The 26859-nt window shown below is 38.3% G+C and overlaps 2 protein-coding genes across 3 annotated transcripts; one reads left to right on the forward strand and one right to left on the reverse strand.

Moving 5' to 3' along the window:
- Positions 1–328: 328 nt before the first annotated feature.
- Positions 329–16253, reverse strand: LOC146483745 (S-adenosylmethionine decarboxylase proenzyme-like). Of its 2 annotated transcripts, XM_085105890.1 has the most exons (13): positions 16021–16245; positions 12248–12334; positions 11480–11606; positions 10395–10469; positions 9139–9166; positions 8429–8474; positions 7903–7965; positions 7375–7453; positions 6995–7084; positions 3622–3687; positions 2182–2256; positions 1606–1686; positions 433–1035 (listed from the first exon to the last, which is right to left on the reverse strand). In XM_085105890.1, exons 1-13 carry the CDS (start codon positions 16125–16127, stop codon positions 868–870), a joined length of 1092 nt encoding a protein of 363 aa, XP_084962016.1. In that variant the 5' UTR covers positions 16128–16245; the 3' UTR covers positions 433–867. The 2 variants fall into 2 exon arrangements, with proteins under 2 accessions (XP_084962017.1, XP_084962016.1); XM_085105891.1 differs by lacking the exon at positions 3622–3687 and having other exon boundaries at positions 329–1035; positions 16021–16253.
- A 3552-nt stretch (positions 16254–19805) lies between these two features.
- On the forward strand, positions 19806–24008 carry LOC146483746 (peroxisomal membrane protein PEX16-like). Its single transcript, XM_085105888.1, has one exon. The coding sequence runs from the start codon at positions 19829–19831 to the stop codon at positions 20951–20953; it is 1125 nt and encodes a 374-aa protein (XP_084962014.1). The 5' UTR covers positions 19806–19828; the 3' UTR covers positions 20954–24008.
- Positions 24009–26859: the final 2851 nt, after the last annotated feature.

Consider the following 26859-nt stretch of genomic DNA (forward strand, 5'->3'; position numbering starts at 1 on the left):
AAGTATTCAGAATTGTATCTGAAAAATATGTGGTTGCCCCCAATTTTGGATTCCAATAGCCCTTGCTTTTTCTGCATAGTCGTAAGACATGCAAAAATACCCTTGTATTGGGAAGTCCGAGCCTTAACATACAAGCCTATATTAAAGGATTCTGATGACAGACTGGAGCCATGTTCTTACTACACAGAACTTCCACAACACAAAAGGCACATGGCCCAATGACCGAAAATCAAAGGGCAAGGTTATATCAATTTTTGAGCAATCAGAGGGGATTTCATTTTAAAACTTAAAATCCCATTGCCCTCTGTATTGATCATCATTTCATAAATGCTGTGGTTTTCAATGCTTTTTCCATTATTACATCCTTATCTGGTCATCTTGTGTTTCATTACCAGTTGTTTTTATTATAAATAAGTATGGGACATATGACACTTATTGCAAGTTACTTGCCTGGGTTTTATTGTTAATGATTGTTCAGTCATTCAAGTAATACAAAAACCTTACATCCATGAAACAATAGCATATTCTAACTGGTGTAGATAATAGTAAAAACTACGTGAAATATCTACGGTTGATAGTAATTAACCTCCCCTGGAGGTACCACAAAGACTAATAAACTATTTCATTGAAAATAAGCAAAGGTGTTGGCATTTGTGCCTACTAGTACTCCCTAAGAATTTATTATTCCCTTTAAAAGTTATTTGAACTTCTAAATGTGTGTATAACCATTTTTTTTTTTTTTTTTTTTTGCTAATTTTGACACTAATACACTATTGATAAGTGGTCAAACACTAACTTCATCCCTGGATCAACTAGCGAAACTATATGAACAACAAGACATTGATTTCTTCCTTAACACACACGGCTTCAACAGATCTTTAAATTGTTCAACATTTTTTCTGAGTCTTTATCTCTTTCATAATGTCCATAAGTCAGGTTGTACATCTTCATCTGGGACAGCTGGAGGTCAGTACGCTTGTAGCCAGCAATCGAATCCTCTTGAAATGTCTTGTAAGAGAAACCACAAGGTGCCCCCTTAAACACAAACACAAAATATATGCAGATATAAGAAAGGGCTGGGTAAATCAGAGGCTTGGTGAGAGGAAGAGAAGGTTTCAGGTTAGCCTCTTTTGCTGAAAATTGCTGGAACATAACCTGGTTTATGTAGCATACAGTATCTAGGAGCAGTACTGTATTACTCCTTTATTGTTTCCTCTAGTTTCAGTTCTGCACGGTATCATAACTGGATGTGTTCTCTGCTCCCAAGATGTTCTTGTAAGATAGAGATATTGTTTTGTGGGGAAATGTAAATTGCCTAAACCACAGTGAACACTTCTGATCTCCATGTAAGATCTTGTTGGGACAAAACGAGAGTTGCTGGCTGGCTATGACCTCTGAAAAACTAGTCACCACCACGCAATGTTTGGCCACATTAGCAAGCAGTGAGTTGTCTCAAGAGCTGATAAACTCAATGGTACATAGCCTCCCACGCAGTCGTTTTTAGGGGACTTGTGAGGAGGTAATACGAGTCCCCTAGAAACGACTGCGTGGGAGGCTAAATGGTACAAGACTTGGGCTTACAATTTAAAGCAATAATTTGCTAACCTCATTAGCAAACAAAGTCATAAGGAATCTACCAGGTTTGAATGCATTAAGAACCTTTCTGATCAGTTGCTTGTAAGAGCTCTGCAGAAAAACAAACACAGACTTGGTAAGTTCCAACAAAAACAACCTGTGTGGCATAGCTCTTTGTTATTGTTGTTCATGTCATTGATGTCTGCTGGTGGAGACTTAGTTGCCTGCCCACTCTCCCCAAGCTGTTCTGTTGAGTGTGGGAACAGCTCCTCTGATTGGTCCTTACTTCATACGAAAGGGGGTTATTAAAATTTTAAAGAGGATAATTTCACTAGTGAAATTGCGCTGAAATTCATTTAAACTTGAGTGTGCAAAATCACACCACTCTGATTTTTCGGACAATGATAACGCATGCATGAGCTCTTTGCGGAAAGGTGTCACATTTCAATCAAAGCAAACACTGGCTCAAAACAATGATGTTATTCTCCAATTCACGACTCAACAAAATATTAATACTGTGGGCAAAAAAGACATTCAAACAGTCTAACTAAGCAAGTAAGCAAAGAAACAAGTAAAGAAAGAGACTAGCAATGGTTCTTCACTTACCACTTTGACATTGGTTTCAAAACTGACATACGAGCATTCTTCCTGTGGTGTTATATGAATGGTGAAGTAGCTATCCTGTTTGAGAGATTAAAAAAAAGGAAATTATGGGAAATTACAAGAGCACTCAAGTAAACAAACTAAAACAAAACTTTCTGAACTTAACAACTGATCAGAAACAAATTTTTACAAATTTTTATTAAAAAAATACTGCTTCCAACTTTGAATGGTCATTAACCCTATCTAGAGCAGGCTTTTCTTGTTTTTTTTTTTCCGACCGGGCCAGTGAGGTGGTGGGGGGATCCTCTCCCCCCTCCATAACTTCGCAACAATAAAAGCAATGACAATGAGGCTTGGAGGATAGATAGTATGTCTAAAGATGTTTCCTTTGAGGTCAGCAACTGGAAGTGATGACATCATATGGCATGGTAATTAAGTCATGGATGCCATTTATAATGATAAAAAACTGTCCTTTCACGAAAGTCTTTATGCGAGTACTTGCAATGCTTGAATGACAGTAACCAAGCATTTTCTTTGAAGCTGAGACCTGGCAGCTAAGTGCTTGGTGTTATCCTTAATCTTCCCTTGGGTAGGGAGCCAAACTAGATAATCATTCAAAGCTCAAAATAAGCTCCTATGGACAAACACCAATATATGGAAGTAACCTGAGGACAGGTTTTGTGAGCGTAACAAAGGAGAGAGCGAGAACCGAAACAAGATGACCAAGAGTTCTAGAAGGCCCTTAGCAAGTAAGAAATAAAATAATGTTGTTTCACAGAGAGAGTACAAGTCAAAAAGAACTTACTTATAAATAATGTACTGCTACATTCCAAACTATTATTGCTTGAAAAAAATTTTACAGGTGGTGTGCTTGTAAACTATTATGCTGACTGCAATGTCCATTATAAAAGACATTCCAGTTTTTAAGGAAGAACCCCTCGGTTTAAGATGAAAAGACTGATGATGTGCTTTATGTTGAGACAGAACAAGTCTAGCTGCTGGGATTACTGTGAAAGGCACAACCAGTGGGTGGAACTGATCCACCAAAGACGAAATCCATGAGGAACAAGTCAATACAGAAAAGAACTACCCAGCAGTAATAAATTAGATGAGATAGAATAAAGACCCTCATGTGCAGTTATTTACACAACTTAAGCAGCTGCAAAAAGAAAGCCTTAAAAAATTAGTAGGCACCGTCCTTAATATCAGTGGTAGCCCCCTGTTTATACACGGGATCCAATACATTACGCATATTTTGTGTGTATTCTAGTGGCAGTTAAATTCCTGTAAGGAATGAGTATGAGTATTGAGTGCATCGTTAAACGTGTGATTCCAGAAAATATGATCCATATATACCCTATTAAAGGTCACTGGAAATTTAAAGAGGCAATACTCCAACTTATTTATTGACAGATACAGCTTACAGTAAAAGGCCCAGCTCACCCGGAGGTGTTCCGTGCTAGGGAACCACTCAGGAGCGGCAACACTGTTGTTCTTTAATGCTGAGATCTGTTTACGTTAGCAATAAAATTAATGTCATTTATAATTACACTGTACACCAACTTGGAAATATCTTGAGTGGTTTCAGAACCACATACTTTGTGCTGAACGATTTGAAGTAAAAATGATTTGACCTGTCACTTTCACTGTTCAATTTCTCATACAAGTCTTTGCCACTTCAAAGGCCAAGTTTTGTTCAAGAAATTATCATAGACAGCTTTTATTTTAGAACTCAAAAGTGGGTAGAGGTAATAGAAAAAAGAGCCATTTAAGGACTGCATCATTTGAGCGCAAACTGTAAACATCGACAGAGAAGCCATACTTGCAAATAAGTTGCACCCCAATGTTAGATGTGTAAATTTTGGAAAAAATAACCTTGAAAAATGCACAGTGGAGTCATGAGAAAGTTTTATTGCCCTTTTAAAAATGAATGTAAACAAACTCCACATGCATCCATAATTTATTCAAACTGTAAGAGTGAAAAACCCCTCTGAAAATTGAAGGGATGCGTGGAATAAGGCCTTAAGAGCAATTCTCCAGGAAAGTGAAGCAAAGTTGAAAATGAAAATTTTTAACCCCCCTTCATTTTTGTGCGGAGGTAGGTTACCTGGAGGGATAAACAAAAACAGCCTTATTTGGAACGGCAGGTGTGACGTTGCCATGGTAACCGCACTTAATCACTTCGGCCTTAGGTCTATGTTTTGACCAAAAGTTCACTCTCAAATAGTAAAAATAAACGTGTCTGGTTCTCGAGTGCATGTGAACCAATTCAAATGAAATTCATACAGATAGTAGAGGCACTCTACTATCAAGCTCAAGCTTGAGTTCAAGCTTTCCTTTGTTTTTGTTTTTATTCAGTTTTTCTGTTTTCGTTTTCTTTGTTTTTCTTTTTGTTTTTGTTTTGGCTTTCTTCACCATTGCCATTGTAAAACAACCCCATTACAAGAGGATATCATTACACTTACAATTACACCCGGTGTTACATCACGTTACATTGTGTTACATCCGGTCAGCAGTTGTGTTTCTTGGACTTCCGGCATACGCGTTCAGTTTATTCACCATTCTTGGCTTGTCGACTATCGCAATATCTGACTCGATTTTAGCCAAAGACGTTATTTTGGATTGTTCAAAGGGATGCATTTGCTTTGTACAATGATCTCAACACATTTACTTCACTGCCTGGTTGGATAATACTGTATTGCTAAATTTAGGTGCTCGACGGCAGAAATCGCAAGTATTACGACCATGTTTTGGACCTGGTCAACTATTCTTTGTCAAGTGTATGCGGGCTACTTGTATCATCATCTTTGGTCTGAAACACGGCAAACTGGATATTCGATGGGAGTAACTGTTAGATTAGAGTCTGCGCTAGATTTGGTAAAAAAAACGGAGCGTGCAAAGGAGAGACACTGGAGAGAACCACGCCACGAAAGCATCCTGAAGAAATTCCAAAAACCTTCAAGGTAGGTTTTGTATCAATTTATATTTCATCAAATTTGTTGGCCAAAACCTCATTTACTAAATGTAGGTAGCAGACAAGATGATAAAAGATACTTTTGAAGCTGATTTTCTCTCTCTAAAGCCTGTTTGAGCCAAATACTAGAGCCCTCAAAATTACCAATTTTGCAATTTTTTGCAATTTGTCCCAGGTGTCTTCAGCACCCGTGGCCAGGATATAGTTTTCCCCAAATTGATTTTATGATATTTAGAAACATCGATATCTGTGTAATTTCTGCTGATAATTTGGTTTATGTGGAAAAAGTACTTTCGGAGAAATAACGAATATGGTTGTGCTTGTTTTTCCTGCTTGTCTAAATGGCTGACAGGGAACATAGTAAGACGAGCATTTTCTTCTTGTTTATAAAACTCAAATTATTTTAACGGCGAATTTTATAAACTGGGAGAGTGGATCTACCATCTGTATGAATTTCATTTGAATTGGTTCACATGCACCCGACAACCAGATTTGTTTACTTTACTTTTTGAGAATAGAACTTTTGCTCAAAACATGGTCTTAAGGCCGACGTCACCTAGTGCGGTTACCATGGCAATGATACATCTGCCGATCCAAAAATGATTGTTTTTGTTTATCCCCCAAGGTAACCTACCTTCACACAAGAATTGGAGGGGGGGGTTAAAATTTTTCATTTCCAACTTTGCTTCACTTTCCTGGAGAATTGCTCTTAAGTGACTTTTGAGGTAAGGTCAAATTCTCCTTTTGTTTCAAAGTGAATACAAGGCAATTTGGAAGGAGAATCTAGCAATTTATCGGAAGTCACTTTCGGCTTTTTTTCAGGCACCCCCTCAATTGTATTATATATGAAGAGCAAATTATGCATTTCATGTACTTGGGAATAAGACAGCATTCCCTATGGCAATTTTCTTCACCAAATGAATGTTTAGAACTGTTCTTCAAATTAGCTTTTGGTGGATGGTCACTCATCACCTAAATGATTCATTACTGTGAGTCATATTATTTTGTACTGAGCTTAAAGTCCCTGCGTATTTGGTTAGATTGAAAGAGAACTGCAGAAGTGCAGTTTACACTTGATTCCAAGTACTCATGGTATTTCCTTTCTCCTGGAGGATTCATTACAATAATTGTAATTAATGAATCCTTCTGTTATTATTACAGTCGAACCTCTTTATTACGGACACCAAGGGGACATGAATAAGTGTCCGCAATTTATAGAGGTGTCCGTTTAAGATATGGATTTCGGTCTCTCAGGGACCAAGTGAACTGTCCTTAATAGAGAGGTGTCTGTATTAAAGAGGTGTCCCTAAGGAGAGGTTCCACTGTAGTGTGAAAGGCATTCTGCAACAATGCAAACAGTATAATTGGTGGTATGATGGAAATTCCTAGCCTGCTGACTTTCAAGCAACTTTAACATAGACTACCAGTCAAGAACAGCTCTTTTAAGGATGGTTCACATTTAATAGAGAAACACAAGCATTAGAAGCTACAAAGCTTGCAAAAGCAGTAAGTTATTGAGTTATTGAGGTCAGTGTAGTTTCATGCAGTTTTAACCATTCACTAGCTGAAGTGGAATTCATATTATTTTGCTTAAAATGACCAGTGATTCATGGTAATTTACAGAACTTTTACTGAATGTGGTCTTATATAAACTGCATCTCCAGTTTTAAGATTTTTGAAGGAAAGAAAAATACCTGTACTCTAAGACAAACAGCAGCTTATCTGCCAGTTTTTACAGTTTTCAGATCTTGCAACATTTTGAATATTAACAAAATAAATTTTACTTTTGAGGAAATACTGAAAGACACTTGGTCAAACTAAAAGTTGTAACATTTCACTTACATCAAGAAGACCATTAGCTGAATACCCACAGGGATCGAACAAAGCTGCGTCAATCACTGCACCAGGAAGGAAGTCTGTGATACCTGTTGCCTAGAAAAATGAAAAGACACTTTGTGGGTAACAATGAAATTAATAAATTAGTCTTTGGGTAGACTGAAGAAAAGCTAGGCTAAGTGGACAAAATAATGTGATCTTTGTCTAGTAAATTATTGCTGAATTCTTGCAAAAAATTTTTTTGGAGATCTACCACTAGTAACCTCATAACTAATTCTGTGATTCTATTTACTGAATAGAATGAAAGAAAATTGTCTTAAAATCACTTTCACTTAGACTTAGGCAAGATACATGTAGCTAATATAAGTTATCTTAAATTTGCTCACCTTGGTTACTTCATTAGCATCAGAATATGATGACTTGTAAAACTTGTTCATAGTTTCTCTATCAAGGTCCAGCATCAAAATGTATGCAGGTTAAGGAATACAAAGCTTTGATTACAGATCCCAGTGACCAAAGTGTAGATAGTTGTTTATCATAGATTCTGCAAACAGTAAAGTTGCACACTCGCTAAAAGCATCCTACAAAGCCATCGCCTAGGTCCAGTTTCTGAAGCATAAAGAAACAGGAAGTACACTGTATTTAATTACTTCTCCTTGTGGATGGGATCACAGGATACCCAGGACAAAGTGACTGGAGTATTACTACTCCTCTCCTGGATGGGATGAATGATAGTCCATCACAGAATACCCAACATAAAGTGGCTGGAGTATTACTACTCCTCCCTGGATGGGATACCAGGACAACACAGAATGCCGAGCATGAAGTGACTTGGACTATAGTCCATATCAAATACCAACATATCAAATACCAAATTAATTATCAAATAAGGTGTAGTACTTTATTGAAAGGATATCTCCAATGTTTGATCAGGATCGTTTACTCCTGGTAGGATGTTGTCAAGGGTATAAAGGAACCTGGAAAGTAAATAAGCAAACAAATGCATGTACTTAGATAATTAAAAATAATACAATCATGTAGTATATCGCACTTATGGTACAAACTCTCGGGATTCCAGAATGGACACTTACAACATGGTGTTAGAACCAACAGCAATCTCAGATCGCGCTGGTAACCCAAGCAACTCCAGCAAACACTTTTGTGAAGTCATGGGGCCTAGGTGGTTTGTGTATGACTTAGAAAATGAAAGTTTGCCTTGGTTCCAAGTGACTTGTAAGGCTAGCACTTGTTCATTTCCTCAAGAGAAATGGACTTAGTAAATTGCTGCTTTCACTAAATTGAGTCTTTACAAGTCAGTATAAATAACAATAATTATTAATGCTTTACTGCAAAATTAATTCAGTTCCAATGGAGCGACAGCTTGGTTCCTGGTGGCAACCTGCGACTCCATTTGAGCTCCAGTTTTCAGAGATCACTTACCAGGTATCAGGACCATTCATTCGTCCCAGTGCATAACCTGCACCATCTAAAACATATTCAACAGATGCAAATCAAACAAAATTATTATACATTGGGCCTAATGAAGTTTGAAGCCAGTGGCCGAATTCAGTGTGCTTAACTAAACATCTTGGTCTCTAGAGTCATAATGTGTTATTGACAGTTAACAAGACAAGACACCTTACTCTGACACATTGCTTCTCTTTACTCAGAAAATTATATTTAAAGGGGCAGTGTCACTAATTTTAGTGTCACTATGAATAGCCAAAAAACATATTTGTTTCAATGGAATCCCTAAAATACTGGTAGAGGTTTGTTAACAATAACCCTACTAGTGCACAGAAACTACTATTAATCATGTTTGGCTGTGGATGGCTAGGATGGAAGTGGATTACAAATTGAAAAAAATTGGCCAGTTTTCCAAGTTCTTCCTGTGTATTTTAGAGAAGTCGCTAAAAGTTGATTATGGTATGTTCTTTTTACGAGAAAAACCTTAATATTTTCTTCCTGATGTTGTAAGAACAATTTCAGGTTACAAAACAGGTTCTTTGTCAAATATTCGACGAGCAGTTTTGAACAAAATACAGCAAAATCATTGTGACAGTGACCCTTTAAATGGGTATCAGTTCATCAGTGTACTTTTAATTATTTACTCCCTTTCAAAACAGAAGTGAGTGCCGGAACCAACTGACCTGAAAATAACTGATCCAGCCATTGGACCTAAAAAGATCATACACAGTCAAAAATGCGAAACATTGCTGGTCAGCGGCCTCCCCTGTCATGGACATGCACAGTGGTTGGGAGTCTGCAGGTGGTCGCGTCGTTTTACAATGTGGCTTTTGAGGTCAACTAATTCTCACATACACTTTTGCCATTTCAACTGTGCTTGGTGATTTCGCTCCCTACCCCCCCTCCCTCTCCCTCTCTGATAAGTATAAGGTAGGTGCAATGGTTCCACTGTTTTTTTTTTAGGGTGACAGTGCCTGGTGGTTGCCGTTCACAGGGTTGTCATGGTTACCCTACATGCTTGGCTCTTGTGCTTGAGGCTCCACCATCTTTCCAGGCAGAAACACAGAATCAACCCAGAAGCTTTGGACCAGAGAACAAGAACATCCCCAAAGGAAGCCATGCCACATGCTCAGGGGTTTCATTAAGATTTTGAACAGGTGGGCAAAAGGTTAATACACCTGGGCAGAAAAGTTTACTTGGGTATGTTCTTTTATGGAAAAAGTCAGATGAGATGTTAAAAGCAGCTGGGCAAAGCCATGTTCACAGGCGGTCAATTTGCCCGGCCCTTAATGAAACCCCTGCCTGCTACTGCACTGAGCCAAAGTACCATGCTAAAATGCCTGCTTAGAACAAACCAAACAGACCTCTCAAGTCTCACGATTTTGCTGTGACACTCATGGTTTTCAGTTCAGTCTCACAGTCTCACGATGAGACACAAAAATCTCACAATTAACAGAGTCACAAGCTGAAAGGATAAAATTTCCTTCTACAATTTCATTTTTGGCTTGCTTAGGCGACTTTCTTGTGCCAATTGTTTGCAAATCAATCCATTAAGTTTTCTAAGTTCATCCGTCTGTTTGCTGGAAATACAGTCCATGACCATATATAGAAGACATGTACCAAATTAGGTGTTCATTACCAGTTTCTCGCATTTTAGTCACTCACATTTTCAAAATGGCGGAAATTGCACTTTCTTTTGATTAGCACCTGTGTTTACTTGCTTTTGTCTGCTGGTCGATCAATCTCCAGATTTTTTTTACCTCAGTCTCCAGATTTTCAGTGTTTTGAGGTTGAGAGGTCTGCACAGGCATTTGGTAAATTCAATTAATTGGAACAACAAAGGAATACAATAATTCAATTATTACTACTGGTTGTTCAACATGTTAATTAAAACTTCACTTATCATCATGAAAACCTACAAAAACATATGATTATATACCTCTTGGTCAAAAGTCTGGTGAGGTGCTGATTGGAGGCTGGGCGCTAGGTAATTCATGCGCGAGTAAAAGAAATCCTGGAAGAAATTAAAAACAAAACAGTTTTTTAATTTTAAGGCAGCAAAATGTATAATAATAATTATTTATAGGAATTATTACATCAGATTCCAAATTACCTAGCCAGGCACAGTATCTTCTACAGCCTAGTAGACTTTGGTTTGACAGCAATAATATTCTAAAATTCATGCTAACTAGTCCATGGGTCATTTAAAGATTTAAAACATAAAATGCGAACCATAATAATTTATTATACTATATTGTATTATTTAATATTTTAAGTAGGAAAATATGAAGTATTAAGTTGTCCAATTCACTTTAAGTTCCAAATGTTATTTTCTCCTCATAACTTAATAATAAGCAAATAATTTATTGTGGCCAAATTGTCTAAATGTCCTTTGCAGTAGAGAAAGTGTTTCTTTCAATAAAATAATGGTAGTTTTCCCACATCTTGATTTCAGGCATGGCCATAATTCAAAATTTTGAGATCTATAGGTCTTAGAAAGAAAAATAGCAACCAGGATGACTTTTCAAGTTTTCATGCTCAGTCCTCTTGTTTTCATTTGAAATTGTTTTAATTTTTTTTTCTTTGTTGGCATCTTAATCATTGAGCAGACGTCATTCCTTGTGATGGAAGAAGTTTGTTCTGAATGCTAAGGACAGGGTGAATTTGTAACCAGAAGTAGCGGTACTAGGAAGGCCACATTTACCTCCAATTTTTCTTGGGAAAATGTCTTGGTTTAAGTGTGGAACTCTGGCCTAGCTGATTAATCTAATCATTCCATACATGTATTTGCAAAGTTTGCAAGATCCCATCCCACTGTATTGACTGATTATCAAAATTAAAGCCCCTTAAATTGTGTTTGGTCAACAAAACTGATGAAATCATGAATAACAGAAGAAGCCTGGTCCTTCATGGGTGGCTCGGGGTAGGTGACACAAGAGTGAACAAGTCATTTCAAATCAACATGCATACTGCAAGCTTACAAAGGCTCTAAAGAACAACAAAGAAATTAATTCCTGATCATACCTGCACCTCTGACAGTCCACATTCATTCTTTGCCAGTTCCAGCAAAGGTTTGATGCAATGCAAGAGTGTTGTTTGCCCACAAGTCTTAAGGATTAGACGTTCTCGGGACACAAACATGCTGCTCTCACTGCAAAATTCAAAATTGAGCATGCAAAGTTACATTTTCATTCATGTGTATTTTAAATAGGGCTAAATGTAATTTGGGCGAGGTTAAACTCGGGACAATGCTGGCCAGCAGTCTACTTCATTAAAATTATACAAGGTTGTCTGTAGGTTTTCTCAGGGCCTCAGTAAATTTACAGCTCCCCTGTTGATTTCAAGCCATTCTGCTCACATTGTTCTGCGCATACAGCTGTGGAAAAACTGAACATTGTATAAATTTTAATGTCATTCCATGGATTTGATTGGCTTAGCAGCCATTGTATATGAGCCATTTTACCATGCCTGACAAATAGAAACCATTAAATTGTCTTCTGGTTGTTCTTGCAAAGCGAAATCAGCAAGATCTGGCAATATTCCTTGATAATGATTGTTTTTAATAACACAATAATATTTATAATTTATAATTCCACTCACTCTTGTTGGATATGATATGGGATGATTATACATGTAGCCAACTAGGTGCTACGCTCCTTTTTGGCTATCTATCACCTCATATCCAACATGCTTCTGGAATAACAGTTCAGGAATTTTTTCCCCTAGAGCTCTCCTCTGCAAAAAAATCTTGAATGCATGTTACTAGCAATATCAAAGATTGTAAGGATTTACCTGAGGAGGTAGGCAATCATATCTTCATTTCTCTTTTCACTGATGATAGTGCAGTTCACCAGCATCAATAGTTCTGACCATTTCTCTCTAGAAAAAAGTAAAAACAAAACATTCATCAAAATAATAATATTTACATGTTGCTCAGCTATGTATAATGCTTGAGAAAAGTTTCCCAAAAACAACCATCCCATTTTCAGAGTTTCCAATCAAAACGGAACGGTTAAAATCTATTAATAATTCCAAACCAAAAATATAGCTCAAAAATCATATCCCAGCCCAGGGTTAAGCCATAACTTGGAAAATTGATTTGGTGGGCACTTAAATATCAAAACATTAAATGTACGCTTAATGTAAAATGAAATAAAGTTGTACTAAGTTGTAGTTGACTAATTAAACAACAGTTGCATAACATATAAAAAATGATAACATTAATTTTATGATTTCCCACAACAAATATTCCACGATTGAATCAGAAGCTTGTCTGCATCAAATGAATTTTGGATCCTGAGAGAGCAACTATTTGAATTTGATCATGCTGATGCAACTAGACACTATCCACTCTGGGACAAGGTTTAAGTTTATTGACTTCAACCCACACTGGCATACCCACAGGGTTAAAGAGGCCATTAACACAAGACTTCACCCGAAAAACATTGTTAAGAAAAAGTTCTCCTTGAATGGTAGGCTCAAACTCCAAATTTAATCCCAATAAATAAACGGGAAAATAGTAAACAACAAAGTGTGAAAAGAAACTACAAACTCAAGCAAAAAAAAAGCAAAACCTTGTACTCGTCAACACGCGTCGTACGCGCCATAAAAATTTGAAATATGGCGCGCGTCACGTGATCACGCGCGCACAAAGTTCTCCGCAAGGGGGTAGTCTCAACGTCTGAAAGAATTCAAACAAACATCAACATGGATAATGGAATTTAAATGCTGTAGTCTGAAGAACGAGGATCAAAATCGTCTAGTCACTAACATCAAAATGCACCAATCACCATCAACCATGGTACTACTTATGTTGATACCAAGCCAGTCTATACCATCACCAGATAAAGACCTGGCCCCGGTTGTTCAAAGAGAGGATAATTTTATCCATTGGATAGGTTGCTATGCAACAAATAAATGTGTGAAGAATTTTCCTATAGCCCTATAATTTGTGTATAGAGTAGATATAGAGTATGTCTAATTCGAGTATGGGATTGTGTGGAAAACTTGCCAGAGGCGTTGCTTGGAGTACATTTGCACTGCTGGATAGTGACCTATCCACTGGATAAAGTTACATGTATCTGCCCTTTGAACAACTAGGGCCTGCATGCAATATAGCAGTTAAAATGTCGCAATCAACACCTATGCTACTCAGTTGTGAGACAAATGATTAATAATTTTAGCTATCATTTCAAACCATGATGATTAACACCTTTCATGACATTAACACCTTCACTAGTGCTCTTGTATTGGTGCAGCACCAATATTCAGACAGTTGATAATATGGTATACCACTGATTCAGCAGAAAGGCATTAACTAGATAACAATCATAGGTGAACACACAATATTGATAATTTTCTTGTGTCTGCAATACAAGAATGAACACTGGGGTGGATCTAGGGGGGGGGGGGGGGAGTTTGGTTGAACCCATAAATTAAAACAGCTAATGTCAAAACATGTACAAATATTAAATAAACACAGTCAATCTTAAATGCAAAAAGTTTATAACCAAGTTGAGCCTCTGCTGCTCAACAAAGCTAAAACATTTTCTCGCTAGAAAACAAATAAATTTTTAGTTCACTGTGAATGTGGCTCTTTTAGTTGTCTGGACAGTCTGGCAACACCTGAAAGGTGTCTAGGTAGACAAAATGTCACTTTTGGCATGATGCTTTCTTTCATCAGGTCATGATGAACATTCACTACGAAAAGCCCATTGACTACAATGCTGTGGTTCAGCTTTTCGCGAAAAATATCCCCGAAGAATGCTTCTTGTCAACCCCATCTTTTACGAAACCCAAAATTGAAATAAGATAAAATGCATTTTTTTGTCATAGTTTTATTAATGCAGATTTGCATGTTTTTATGTAGCTTTGTTATATCTTTATGAAAAAGAATCGGCATTTTAACTTTCAAAAATGAGGTACATTGTATTAAAACACTCTGACTTTGCCTCAGAATAGCGGAAATCACGTTTCCAAGGACTTGAAATTTCAAAATTTTACGGGGGAGGATGCCCCTGGAGCCCCCCTACTGGGATGCCACCTTTCATCAAACCCCCTCTCCTAAAAACCTAGATCTGCGCCAGGAACATTCGGTAATTTGGAGATCATAAACCCTTCCCCACTGTAAAAAAATCATGCAAATTAGTAACAAGAACAGGTACTTTTATAATTCCCAGTATGACAAAAGTTGTAGTATATATTTAAAAATTAACATATAGTGAACCAACCATTATTTATAACTTTCCTGTCACACATAAGCTTATTCATAATTTAATACTAATTTATCTTTACAAGTTCAAGAAAATGACAGTTTTGATTTTTGAAAACATGTTTCGACAATAGGTTGTTGGCCGGGGTCGTTGGAAAGCACTCTACATTCTTTAACTCCTCTGACAATACATGACAAAAAGTTATCCGGTACAGAAAATTCTACATGATAACTTTCTCCCAAACTCTTGAAGTGCATACTGAATGTTGCAGGCATGCAAAAAAAAAAAGATACATGTAGGTCACCAAGCAAAATTTTGAGATAAAAACAAATGTTTCCTGCAGCTTTTATTTCTGGTTTGCGCGATTTTATGCTGCATTTCCACTTCCGGTGTTATGCGCGCACGACTTTTGACAGACATTTTGATTTATTCTGCTGATGCGTACATCTTAGCTATGGCGTGGGTGGATTACACGCGCTCGTGCGGCTAAAAAACCTTTTGAGCAAATTAACCAAAAGAAATGGGGGGGGGAAGAAGGGGGGTGGCAGGGGAAAGGAACCTTGTTATTACACGTTCAAGCAGAAAACATTGTTGAATAGAACTGTTTTTACAATGATTACTGAACTCATTGTGTGTGCATTCTGTGTTCATCCCACGCCAAAGATATGCCAAGAGTTTAGAAGAGCGCCTGCCAAACCGCCTACCCCAGGAAAATTATATGCCATCCACCTGATGCCAGTAGACTCTATTAAATTCCTACACCTGGAGAGAAATCCTGGATACTTTAGACAAAAACAGTTCGTTTGAACGGTGGAAGATAGAATAGATAGATAGATAGATAGTTTATTTCATACAACCTTGCAACCCAAGGGTTGAATTAGGTCATATTTACAGGGATAAATCAAATAGTAAAAATGTAAAAAAGAAAGCAAAAAGCATTGAATCACTACCTAGTGAACCTTGAAGTTTTCAAAAACCTGAGGTACATGTATAAACTTAAATTGCGTCACCGATCATGCGCCAGTATGCCGTAACCAAAACCAAACCCCTAGCTTATAAACTAGAAGGGTTAAAGTTTCATTGCATTGACCCCTGGATGCATGTAAAGTTCAAGTGTTTGCAATGTTAAGCTTATATAAAACTTTGACCTGATACCCACGAATGAAAGAATGCATATGAAAGCTAAGAACACGATAAGCTTATATTTCTGGTTCTTGTAGGCCACGAACACACGCAATTTTCCCCTTGCTTCCACTTTTAATTTACTTAAATACAGACTTTAAGATATTCTTATAACGCAACAAAAGTCAAAGACAACCAGAAAGGACCCCAAGGTTTTCATTTTTTTCTTACCGTGAAATCCTTCGCAAATCAGCCCGAGCACTGTCAGCTCCCAAAACCGGAGTCCACCACACTTCCATGAGTTTTTCGGGCCCTTCGAAGAATCCCACACTTTCCATTTCTCGAATACATGCGATAAACAGCTACGGGAAATAGGCACACACTATGCAGACCTTGAGGAAGGGCGAGAAGATTACCAAGAGAAAAAGCTCGCTTACTTTGAAGCCTCTAATCTTGTACCCAGGGCCCAGTTGTCGAAAGCCCGGTCGAATAATCACAGATGCCGCAAGCCCTCCAGGGACTCCAAGCGCGTTTACCGACCTTACGTATCGTAATTTGAGCATCAAGGTAAACATTGCGTAACGGCTTTCTATGGGATAAAAATCTGGCAATCATCACTCAGTGCTTCCAGGAGCCTATGGTGCTTCACATAACTAAGCTTGCATTCACGAAGGCTATCCGCTAGCCCGCCGTAGCTGAAACTGCACCTGCCGGAGATTCTAACCTTCCCGTTTTGGCCGGAAACTTTCGAGAAACTTCACTCACTGAATATTCTCCCGTTTTTTGCAACTTTCCTATGGCAAAGGGAGATGATGTTTTCCCTGCTTCACTAGTTAGTCTTTTTAGCACGATCCTTTGTCGTTTATCTGTTGTATATCGGGCTTCTTTTACCTTCTGGGCATCGTAGCATGAAGAATAATATGCCCGGGGTGGGGGGGGGGGGGGGTGTACTCCGGATTTCAAACTGGATGATAGAATGGGGGCACAAATCAAAACCCTAAAAACCCCTAGGGCTTCCAACAAGACCGGAAAAAAAATCCCTGGACCAAAAATTGACCCCAAAATATCCCATGCCGAATTTCCGAGTCTAAAAAATTTCCAGAAAGCATTCAATGAAACAACAAAACCGACTCCGCTTTAGTCTTTTATTTAGCAGTGCAACTGATCATTTTCTTTATAGATTTGTCAAATGACCACTTTTGGAATTTCACCTAATTGACTGGGGTATGAATGAGACATAACCAACAACCAACAGGGAGCTGTTTTTCTTCCTGACTCTCAGCATGGGTAATGTTCGTCTTCAGAACGTGCGGAAATCTCAAAGAAAGTCTCCGCGGTCCGATGGTTCAACAAAACTGAGGACTGTATCCTTCCACGTTCTTTATTTACGATCCATTGTACAATCTTTCAATCTTTCACAATCATTCAATCTCTCAATCTGATCTACACTTACAATATTGCTCTTATTGTCTACTTTTTCCGGTAGTACACACCCCTTTTGCGTGTATCCGAGATTTCGCAAGAGCTTTATGTAAAAAAAGATTATTACGATAGAAAATTTAATGAATATCAAACTAACCCTAAGCGCACATGGAAATTAATAAACAAAGTTATTAATAGATGCAAGTCTAATGAGTGCATATCACATAAATTTAAAGTGGATGATCAAACAATTACAGATCCTAAAGACATAGCATCAAGGTACAAGTTGTACTTAAGGAAGAGAAATGTTAACTCCATCTTCAGTTTTACGTCCAGTTACTGAGGATGAGGTAAGCAAGGAAATCTCCTAAGAGAAAGAGGAGTGGGAAACCTAGGAAGTGATAACTGGCTAAAATGGCCTCAAATATATACGAGTCCCCTAAAAACGACTGCGTGGGAGGCTAAGGGGAAGGGGGAGGGCAGAATTTTCAGTTGTTTATCAATCATTGCGAATTTATTTTTTATAGAATTTCAAAAAAGACATAAAGTAACTGAGGTTGTAATCTTTGTCTCAATTCATCAAGGTGAGAACCAATGGCTGAATCATCACTGTCTGTGCCACTGTCTAACTCGCAAAGCCCAATAGCAGCTGTGGTTAGTAAAGGGCCGCCGCGAGACATTGTTTTGTTTTTCGTTTTTTCTGGCCAGGAGAAAATTACCCTTTCTACTGCTCACCGTCAATACGATGAAACACTCATTCAGACTCATCATGCCCTTAAACTTCTTAGCCTTACCTTGTTTTCTCTAGGCCTTCGGGGAAAAAAATTCGTTTATTCCCTTCATTTCTCCAACAGATGAACAGTGTTCGACCAACACGAGTAGTGCGTTTTCTTTAAACTTGACCGAGCAGGAGTGATAACGAAATGGTCATGCACTTCAATTTCGTTTAAATGAAAAAAAGTAATGTGGCCGTTTTGAAAAATTTAATTGCATTATAACAATGAAAAATAAAAAATTAAAAAACCCTCAAATATTAGCATCAAAGTACCGGACATGGAATGGGAAACGACTGGACGAAACGTCCGGCCTCCGGACTCAAACGAAATCAGAATACGAAGCACCGAAGTTCGCCACTTGTACAAGGGGGATTGGAAATTCCAGTCAAAGTTGTTATTGAAATGGAGGCCACGGCAAGGAACAGAGAAATAATTAACAAGTATAAACCCGGGCCGGCTTGTCGTGACGAGTTACATACAGTTAAGGAGCCAGATAGGAATGGATTGTTTAAAGACTGGACAAATGATATCTTACAACAGCTTACAAGAACTGCAGCAAGAAGGTGATATTGATTCAGACGAAAAGAGCTCGCACGCCGAAACTTAAATAGAGGGCATGGACAAGATACTAATAAAAACTGACGTTGTCGTTGATTAAAGAATTATTTAGCAGGGTATTAAATTTCGCGAAAACTTTTTTTCGCGGGTCGTTAATTTCAATCGCGAAAATTAACTCCCCCGAAAATAAGTAACAATAAGGTATTGTCTTTATTTCTCCTCACAACTCAGCCACAGTCAGGCTGTAAACAAAGACGTTTGAAACAACCAGGGCTCCGTTGTTCGAAAGTGTAACGCCTGAAAAAAAAAGTTGTTGTTAAGCGACCACAGTTTTGAGCTTACTTGCCACAAGTCGACTTCTTTGAGCGACGAAGTCGCGACAACGAGGGAACCAAAACCAACATAACATGAAGAGTAAAGAGGGAAAATATTATTGGAAAGGGCTTTTAACGAGGGAACCAAAACCAACATAACATGAAGAGTAAAGAGGGAAAATATTATTGGAAAGGGCTTTTAGAAAGTCTATTTTGAGCTTATTTGAGCTGAGAGGAAACAAGTGACAAACATCCGTCAGGACTTTAGCCTCCCACGCAGTCGTTTTTAGGGTACTCGTATTACCTCCTCCCCACAAACGCCTGCTTACCCAAGTGCCACATTCCTTTCCCATTGTTTTACTCCCCAAGCACCCTAGCCAATCACCATCGAGTCATTGTCTGATGATATCAAATCAAATTGCTGGTTACAATGGCCGCTTCCGTTTACCACGAGCTTTGTACAGTCTCTGGTACATGTGAGTCTTGAGAGATGAGGGAGCCAAGTCGGAATATATATATTTCTTTCACTTCTGAAATGGCTGGTCATGGCTGAAACGCCAAAACAAAGCTCGAATTTGAATACAAGCGCTTCTTGTGCGACGTGTTCTCCTGGGAGACTCAAAATCTTGGGGAAAGTGTAATCGATCTTCCCCGCCTGATTGAGTTGACAGTCGGTAAAGATATCACCTCTTACGGGTGCGGAAACTCTGGAGCAGATTTGTTTGTTGTACGAAGTGCCACGAGAGACTTCTTTCCCTTTTTTTTCTCTCCCCCATTCCCCCCTCGTTTTCGTCCCGTCGCACTCTCCTTTGCGCATCTCTCTAGGAGCCTATTTGGACTGTAAAAAGATTTCTCGAGGGAGGAGAAGAGAGGACTCTGGGGTCGAGGTTGAAAGGATTCATACCCAGTCTCCACACGATTTTGAACCATGCGTAGAGCTTAGAGCGACAATCTCAAATCGAAAGTAAAATGTCGGAACAATTCTGGTCGAATTTTCTCCAAACTTCGCAAGATTGGGTAGCTTTGGGCAGATCACACACAGGCCTGCTTCGGAGCAAGTATAGAGAATTTGTTCTGCACAACCCAGAAGCTATTGCGAAGGTGGAATCTATCTTGCGTGCCTTGTCGTACATACTTCCTGGAAGATTTGGGGCTTCAGAAGCGCTTGCCGAACTCGTGTTTTCTGCGTCACAACTTCTGACCCTTTTTAATGATGACATATTTCGTGGGGGTAAAGTTACTTGTGGTGAAGATGCTTCGTCCAAAAGGAATCCTGTTTTGCTATGGCTGACAGTGGTGGAGTATTTGGAGGTGTTCATCGAGCTCGGCTCCATTCGTTTGTGGGGTGAAATAGGCAAATGGATTATTGTCGTAGTCTTGCAAATAGCGAAGGCCGCTTTGAGGTTCGCGTTATTGTTCAAGTATAACTCAGGCGTTCAACGAACGCCTCTTATTCCACCCCTTGATCGGTCAAAATTGGAAAACAGTGGAGAAGAAGTCGATGGAGAAAATTTGACTGATGAAGCGAGCGAGAGAGAGGAACAAGCAAGTCCGTCTGGGGAAGGTGACCGCATTGTTAATACAGGAGCAACCTGGAGGGGGGCTAGATCAGGAAGGCGTATGAGGTCCCTAAGTGCAACACCAACTGGCTGTGTACGTACCTGGAAGATCCCAAAGGAGACGTTGGAAACAAAGAAGGCAATTCAACCAACAGATCTGTCCTCCAGAAGATTGCTTGCTGAGAGTCTGTACATTTCTAGACCCCTGCTTCATATCTCAAGCATGTTTTTATTTGGGCAAGCTTCTTGGAAGCCATGGTTGATTTCTTGCGGTGTTGATGTGACGTCGTTAGCTCTGATGGGTGACCCAAGTGATTTGAATAAAGAAGAGAAATCCGAACTGTCCAGGCGAACACTTCTGCTGCTGTTTTACCTCTTGCGATCACCGTTTTATGATGACTACTCGAAGACAAAAATTCTTGCTTTGCTGAAATTTATGAATGATACTATCCCTGGGGTATCTTTTGTACTCAATCCCCTCTTAGATTACCTTCCAACGTGGCAGAAGATTTACTTTTACAACTGGAGCTCCTAAAAAAATTTAGAAGGTTGGTGCATGTTTTATGCCCAGGGGAACAGAGTTATTCTCCTAGCGTGGATGGGTTTGTCTATCTTCCATGCAGATTAAGGTGTGTTGAATGCTCCATGAGAGAAGCCTTTGCAAAGGACTGCTCCTTTCTTTGATTCACCACCAACTACTTGGCAGAGCTTCTGACAAGTAAATTAACATGAAATCACCTCTCAACTACTTGGCAGTCACCGGGTGATAAAAAAAAAATGTTTACTGTGGTAATTGTATGCACTGCAACAGAATGCAAGCAAATTTTAGTCAAATTGAATAAGAACAGTAAGAGTATAATATGGCTGATTCTTATTATAAAGCTTAATAGAATTATATTTTTAGAACCTAAGTACAGTATGCATATACAACATCAGAAATCAAGGCCTCTCTCTATCTGGCACATAGAATGATCAAGAAAGCTTTCATTACAGTGGAGAGGCTAGTTTAATACTACCCTTAGCATTTTAATCTTTAAATACTTATTGTTAAAAACACAATAATTGCCACTCTAAAACAAGACGTGGGCCTAGTTCATACGTCAAATATAATCTGAATGAATTTAATTTGAATTGACTTCGTCTGTAGGACGACAATAATAGACAATCGATTTAGACAAAGAGTTAAATTCAATCCACTTGAATAAAATGGGATTGTGGAACTTGGTGGGGACAACCTACGACGATTCCAGATTCAAGAAAATGATGAATCGATATTACGTTAATGTATTTTCAAATTTATGCATTAAATTCAAATATGCATCTGAACTACAACGTCTGAACTCACATGCTGGGAGACGGATAAAACGTCTGGACAAATTTCATTCCATGAAGGGTTTCATAGATCGCTTAACCGACAAATTTAATTTCTCATATTAACTTCGTCTGCATTATATTCGATTGAAATGCGAGGTATGAACTAGGCCCTTACTGGTTAAAAATCTGCATGCATGAAATTGTTTCAAAAACACCTACAATGACTAGAGTATGAGTTACAAAGACGAATCGTGTTCCCTTGGCTTGCAGGGTTCATTCTTGGAATTTACAAGTAAGGGTACCAACATTTTTGCATTAATATTGCGTTTCCATTGTTTCTCGTTTCTCTTGTCCCATAAATGGCAACAAAGGGTTAAAAGAATAGCAGGATTCATACAATTTCACAAAACTGTTATTCTTTATTATTTTGAGTATCCTGTGGTTGAGATTTTAAAACTTTCCTATTTCGTCAAAATGGTTTTAGACTAAGATTTTAGAGGAAAAAGATTCTGGTGTCTTCAGATGATTTTCAAAATATAGCATAGCTCGTTACCTTTTACTGAATTGATGAGACAATTTATTTCCAAATGTGATTATGTGATTTTTTTTTTTTTTTTTCAAAAACAATTTTGTTCCATCAGTTTTGACGTGGATGTTTCTTTACCATTAGCTTAAAGTTAGCTTTAAGGAATGAGATGAAAACCTCAGATAACTTTTAATCAGGGATTAGCATTAATCGGCTTTCGAACAACCAGACCAAGAATTTTACAGTGCCTTATTGCAAGTGTAAAAAAAAAAAAACGTGAATGCTTTGATCTGAATTTGGAATGTTCCTGTGCCCTGACTAATCAGGCTTCTGTTTTATTCATCATACACTTGGTCTGTTTTCCTTTGCAACACAGTGACATTCCAGATTTACAAGTTAGTGTTTGCTCTTTTCTTATGGGTAGCAGTAACCTGTTTAGCTTCACTTTTAGGGAGTAGATTCAAGTTTCAAGTTCAAGTTTATTCAAAAATTTAGCAAAAGAGAGAGATTGTCCCGCGGGTAGCAAGAGCTAATCTACGCAGGCCAGACTTACAACTGTTTAAGGATAAAATTAATATTATTACAGTTATTATAATCAAAGACAGAACAAATAGAATTTAGGGGAGGTAGACTTAGTGCTAAGTCTTAAAAAAAAAATTATAATTTGACATTACAAAGCTGGATAGATCCATTGAAATAATACATAATAATACATTAACTTTTATTAATAACAATAATATATTGTAGGTTAAAAAGTTACTTGATGAAACACGAGGGCTAACCATATGGGAATCATTTCAAATTTCTATTTAAGGATTTACAGTCAAATGTGTAGTTCCAGAAAATATCCATACCCCCCAGATGGAAGAGATTTTCTCTAAGATCCTCTCCCCACTCCTCTGGAAATTCATTTTAGCTTCATTCTTAACTTTAATTTTGGCATTTCAGCCACCCCCTAAAAGGACAGTTCTTTGGAGGGGGGGGGGGGGGGTAAACTTGCATCATCCTTGAAAAACAGCTGTGATTTTAATTTTCATTTTAGCATGTTGGTTAGCATGGTTTATATTTACTTGTATTATGTTTTTTGTATTTTGCTGTGCATACGTTCTGCACGTCTTGAGATACTTGGGTTTCCTATGGGTGGTGCATACTAACTTAGCAAGAGCTCTTGGTATCCAAAAAGAAAATTTGGGGTAACCATGCATTTTTCAGAGATGATAAATCTTCAATTTGAAAAAACAAATGCCGTACAGTCGTATTTTTCTGTTGCTCAATTATCTCTAAAAAATGCATGGTTACCCCTAATTTCCTTTTTGTATTCCAATGGCCCTTGCTAAGATGTGCTTTTCCCGCATAGTCATAAACCACACAAAAACACTTCTTTATTAGTAGGCACCGTCCTTAAATAAAGTTGTCTATACCCACCCCCCTGGAATTTCCAGTCCTTTCTGTGGGGGTGGAGGAGGGGACATGGATAGTTTAACTGCACAATCCATCATAATGAGCACCTTCTAAGATGGACTCTTACCTGATGTTTTCTATAAATATCATCAGTTTTGTATCTATACTATATATTTCTTTATAGTTTATAAACTTAGTCTGGGGGCCATCAAATATTGACCACGAGCCAAAGAATGTCTGTCACGAGGCCACTTTACATGGGGCTAATCTCACGGTCCTCTTTTTCAAATATATTATGCACAGTGTTTATTGCATGTGTAGTTGAATAAAGTATTATTATTATCCTTTGCATGTGTGTTTAGTAGACTGTACTTCATTTGGGGAACAGAAAAACGGGAATGGTAAAATGAAGTGGGAAAGTAACACAGGAAAAAATGCCCTAGGCCTGAGTTCAACCTACCCCCCCCCCCCCACCCTACCCCAACCTTTCCCCAACCTAAAGTCGACAAGCAACAGCTGTTGAGTGAGTTAAAGTTGCACAGGACCCTTAATCTCATTATCTTTGTATCTATTTAAAAATTTTGAGTGCAAGTAAGCACTAATGGTGGCTACTGATTTCGGCAATTCCGAAATATTTTGAGAATACATTTCTACGTACATTCTGTCTTCGACGTATAAGAAATCACACGTTGAGGAACGAACTTCTTTCGTATTTCAAGGACTTGTACAACTTGAAATTTCCGTCGGAGAGCTCGTTTCAAAACCTCCCTTTTATTACTGGACTGTAATACAGCATGTACAGGTGCACTAGTCCTGTCCCAGAACTCCCTCTTACTCCGCCCAGCTGTGACAGATGCACGTTGTTGAAGAAGAAAATAAGAAGACTACGTTGAAGATAAGTATTTTACTTTTAGAACTTAAAGATGATAATTTATTTTCTGGTGAGTCTTCTAAATCATTTTATGATTTACTTAAACGTTCCAGGAACCATTCTGTGAATTGATTTTTCGGATGTCAGCGTGATTCAAGCTGAGAAAAGGCACATAACGCCGATCAGTCTTCTAACTTTTTTTAGCAAGTCTTAAAACGATTTAGTTAACTCACAAACTCACAAAAAACGTATCTCTGAGCTTTATCTTTAACGGAGTTTTCTTACAGTATTTTTACGTTTTACCGCGGTCGAGATGGAGGTAAACTTTGAGTAATGCACAACTGTGATGTGACGGAAGCTGAATCGCCAGACCCCCGGGGACCTTTTCTAGGCTAGAGGTAAATAAAAGGGTAGGGCTTTCTACGAGCTGAAATATAGAAAAGCCCGGTAGGCAAACCTGTCATTTAGCTATTAAAAAGGGCCTTTGAAAATGTCTCGAACAGACCTATAGAAATGAGACGCAGTGTTTCCTGGTCTTTGTAGGTACAATTTTCTATGAGAGGTATATGAAAGTGTTACCTTTGTTGTCAAAAATGGTATATAAAATTAAAGGTAAGGGTCTGGACCTCGGGGCTGAGTCTCCCCGTATAAAACTTTGTTGAACCCCCCGTCCTCCTTCCCGGGGTTGCGGAATTGCATAAAAAACCTTCACACCTTTTATCCGTTAGAAGCTAATAACTTTCAAAAAGTCTTGAAGTTGCAAAATCTGCATCTGTCACATCCCAAAAGAGGTCATGATTCACCACTATAGGTAGTCCATCCTTTAACTTAGGACACTTCTCAAACTGGAAGCTTGGACCTTGGACACAGAATCTGCCTTGCCCCTATGCTAACTTTAGTAGTTCAAAGTGGCACCTGCAAGCACGATTCGCCTGGAAAGTAGTTCTATCATCTCTCAATAGGACTGAGAAAGCTACTAGCAAACTCCAACCGGATTTGAAGCTTTAGAAAAAAACACCTATTACATGAATTTGGATAACGAAATTATTCATGGCAAGAGTCCTCTGTGACCCTTGAAGGACTGCAAGAGCTCACCAATTTTGATATCCTCCGAAATTCAGCTGAATAGAATTTCATTTCATTTCAAGTTCATTTGTCTTGAGATCCAGATTCCAATGGTGAACCAATCGATTGACTACTTTTCCGTTTGTACCAATGGTACCAATGGTACCAATCGACCATTCGTTTTCGCATGGCTCACAAGCCAGTTAATGAGATGCAGTTTACAAATGGTATACCGATCGACTGAGAAGCTTAAAGTTCGTTCCAATGGTACGAATCGTAACCAATCGACTGACTACTTTTCCATTTGTACCAATGGTACCAATGGTACCAATCGACCATTCGTTTTTGCACGGCTTACAAGTGTTAATGGGATGCATTTCACCAATGGAATTCCGATCGAATGAGGAGCTTACCATGCGTTCCAATGGTACGAATCGTAAGGCGTCTTTGACAAATCGTAATCTTTTACCAATGGTACGATTGGTGAGGGTGTTTTGACGATTCGTATCCGTTTGTGTATATTGGACATGAGTGGCAGGGGTAATTGAGTTCATATACCCTTGACAGATGCGTGCTCATTAATTTGTGGACAAATAGTTGAAAAGCATTAGGCGAGCAAAAGCTGGTTGGAGGTGCTAGCTTACAAACAAATGCTTTGTTTCAAGTGGAAATGAACTATTCAAACTAGTCTCCAGGTCCTCCATTCAAATAACTGGAAACAAATTGTCAAGACAGACTAGTATTTTGTTGTTGTTGTTCACGGACTGGTTTGACGAGATTATACACTCTCACTCTCTGCGCTTAATTCTATGCTCTGGCTGCAAGGGATAAATATAACAAATATCTCCGATCCTAACAAAAAATGCTTTAATCAGATCGAAAGCATTCCCAGGTGAATCTATGATTTTTTATTAGTTCATTTCTCAGCTGATTGCCACGTACGACCAACTTGTAAAACATCAGAGTTTGAACACGCTAAAAGAAGTACGAAATTACGGAAGCCATTAAGAAAACAAGCAAGGATATATGACAATGAAATTCTGCCCAAGCAAGTTCTGCTCCTACCCTGCATAAATTAAGGCGGTTATAATCTACGAAAGCTTGCAACGCTTGGGAAAACTGCTTTTGAGATTGCTTTCAAGATTTTGCAAACTTTGGTCTTATTTCTATCCCAATTATCTCGTTTCAATTAAAATTTAAAATATATATTTACCCTTTAAGATGTTAAGGTTACGAACTAACTCAGTTAAAATCCAACCTAACA

The sequence above is a fragment of the Pavona decussata genome, unplaced genomic scaffold, assembly GCF_977016875.1.
Source record: "Pavona decussata unplaced genomic scaffold, jaPavDecu1.1 SCAFFOLD_38, whole genome shotgun sequence".
NCBI classification, from domain to species: Eukaryota; Metazoa; Cnidaria; class Anthozoa; order Scleractinia; family Agariciidae; genus Pavona; species Pavona decussata.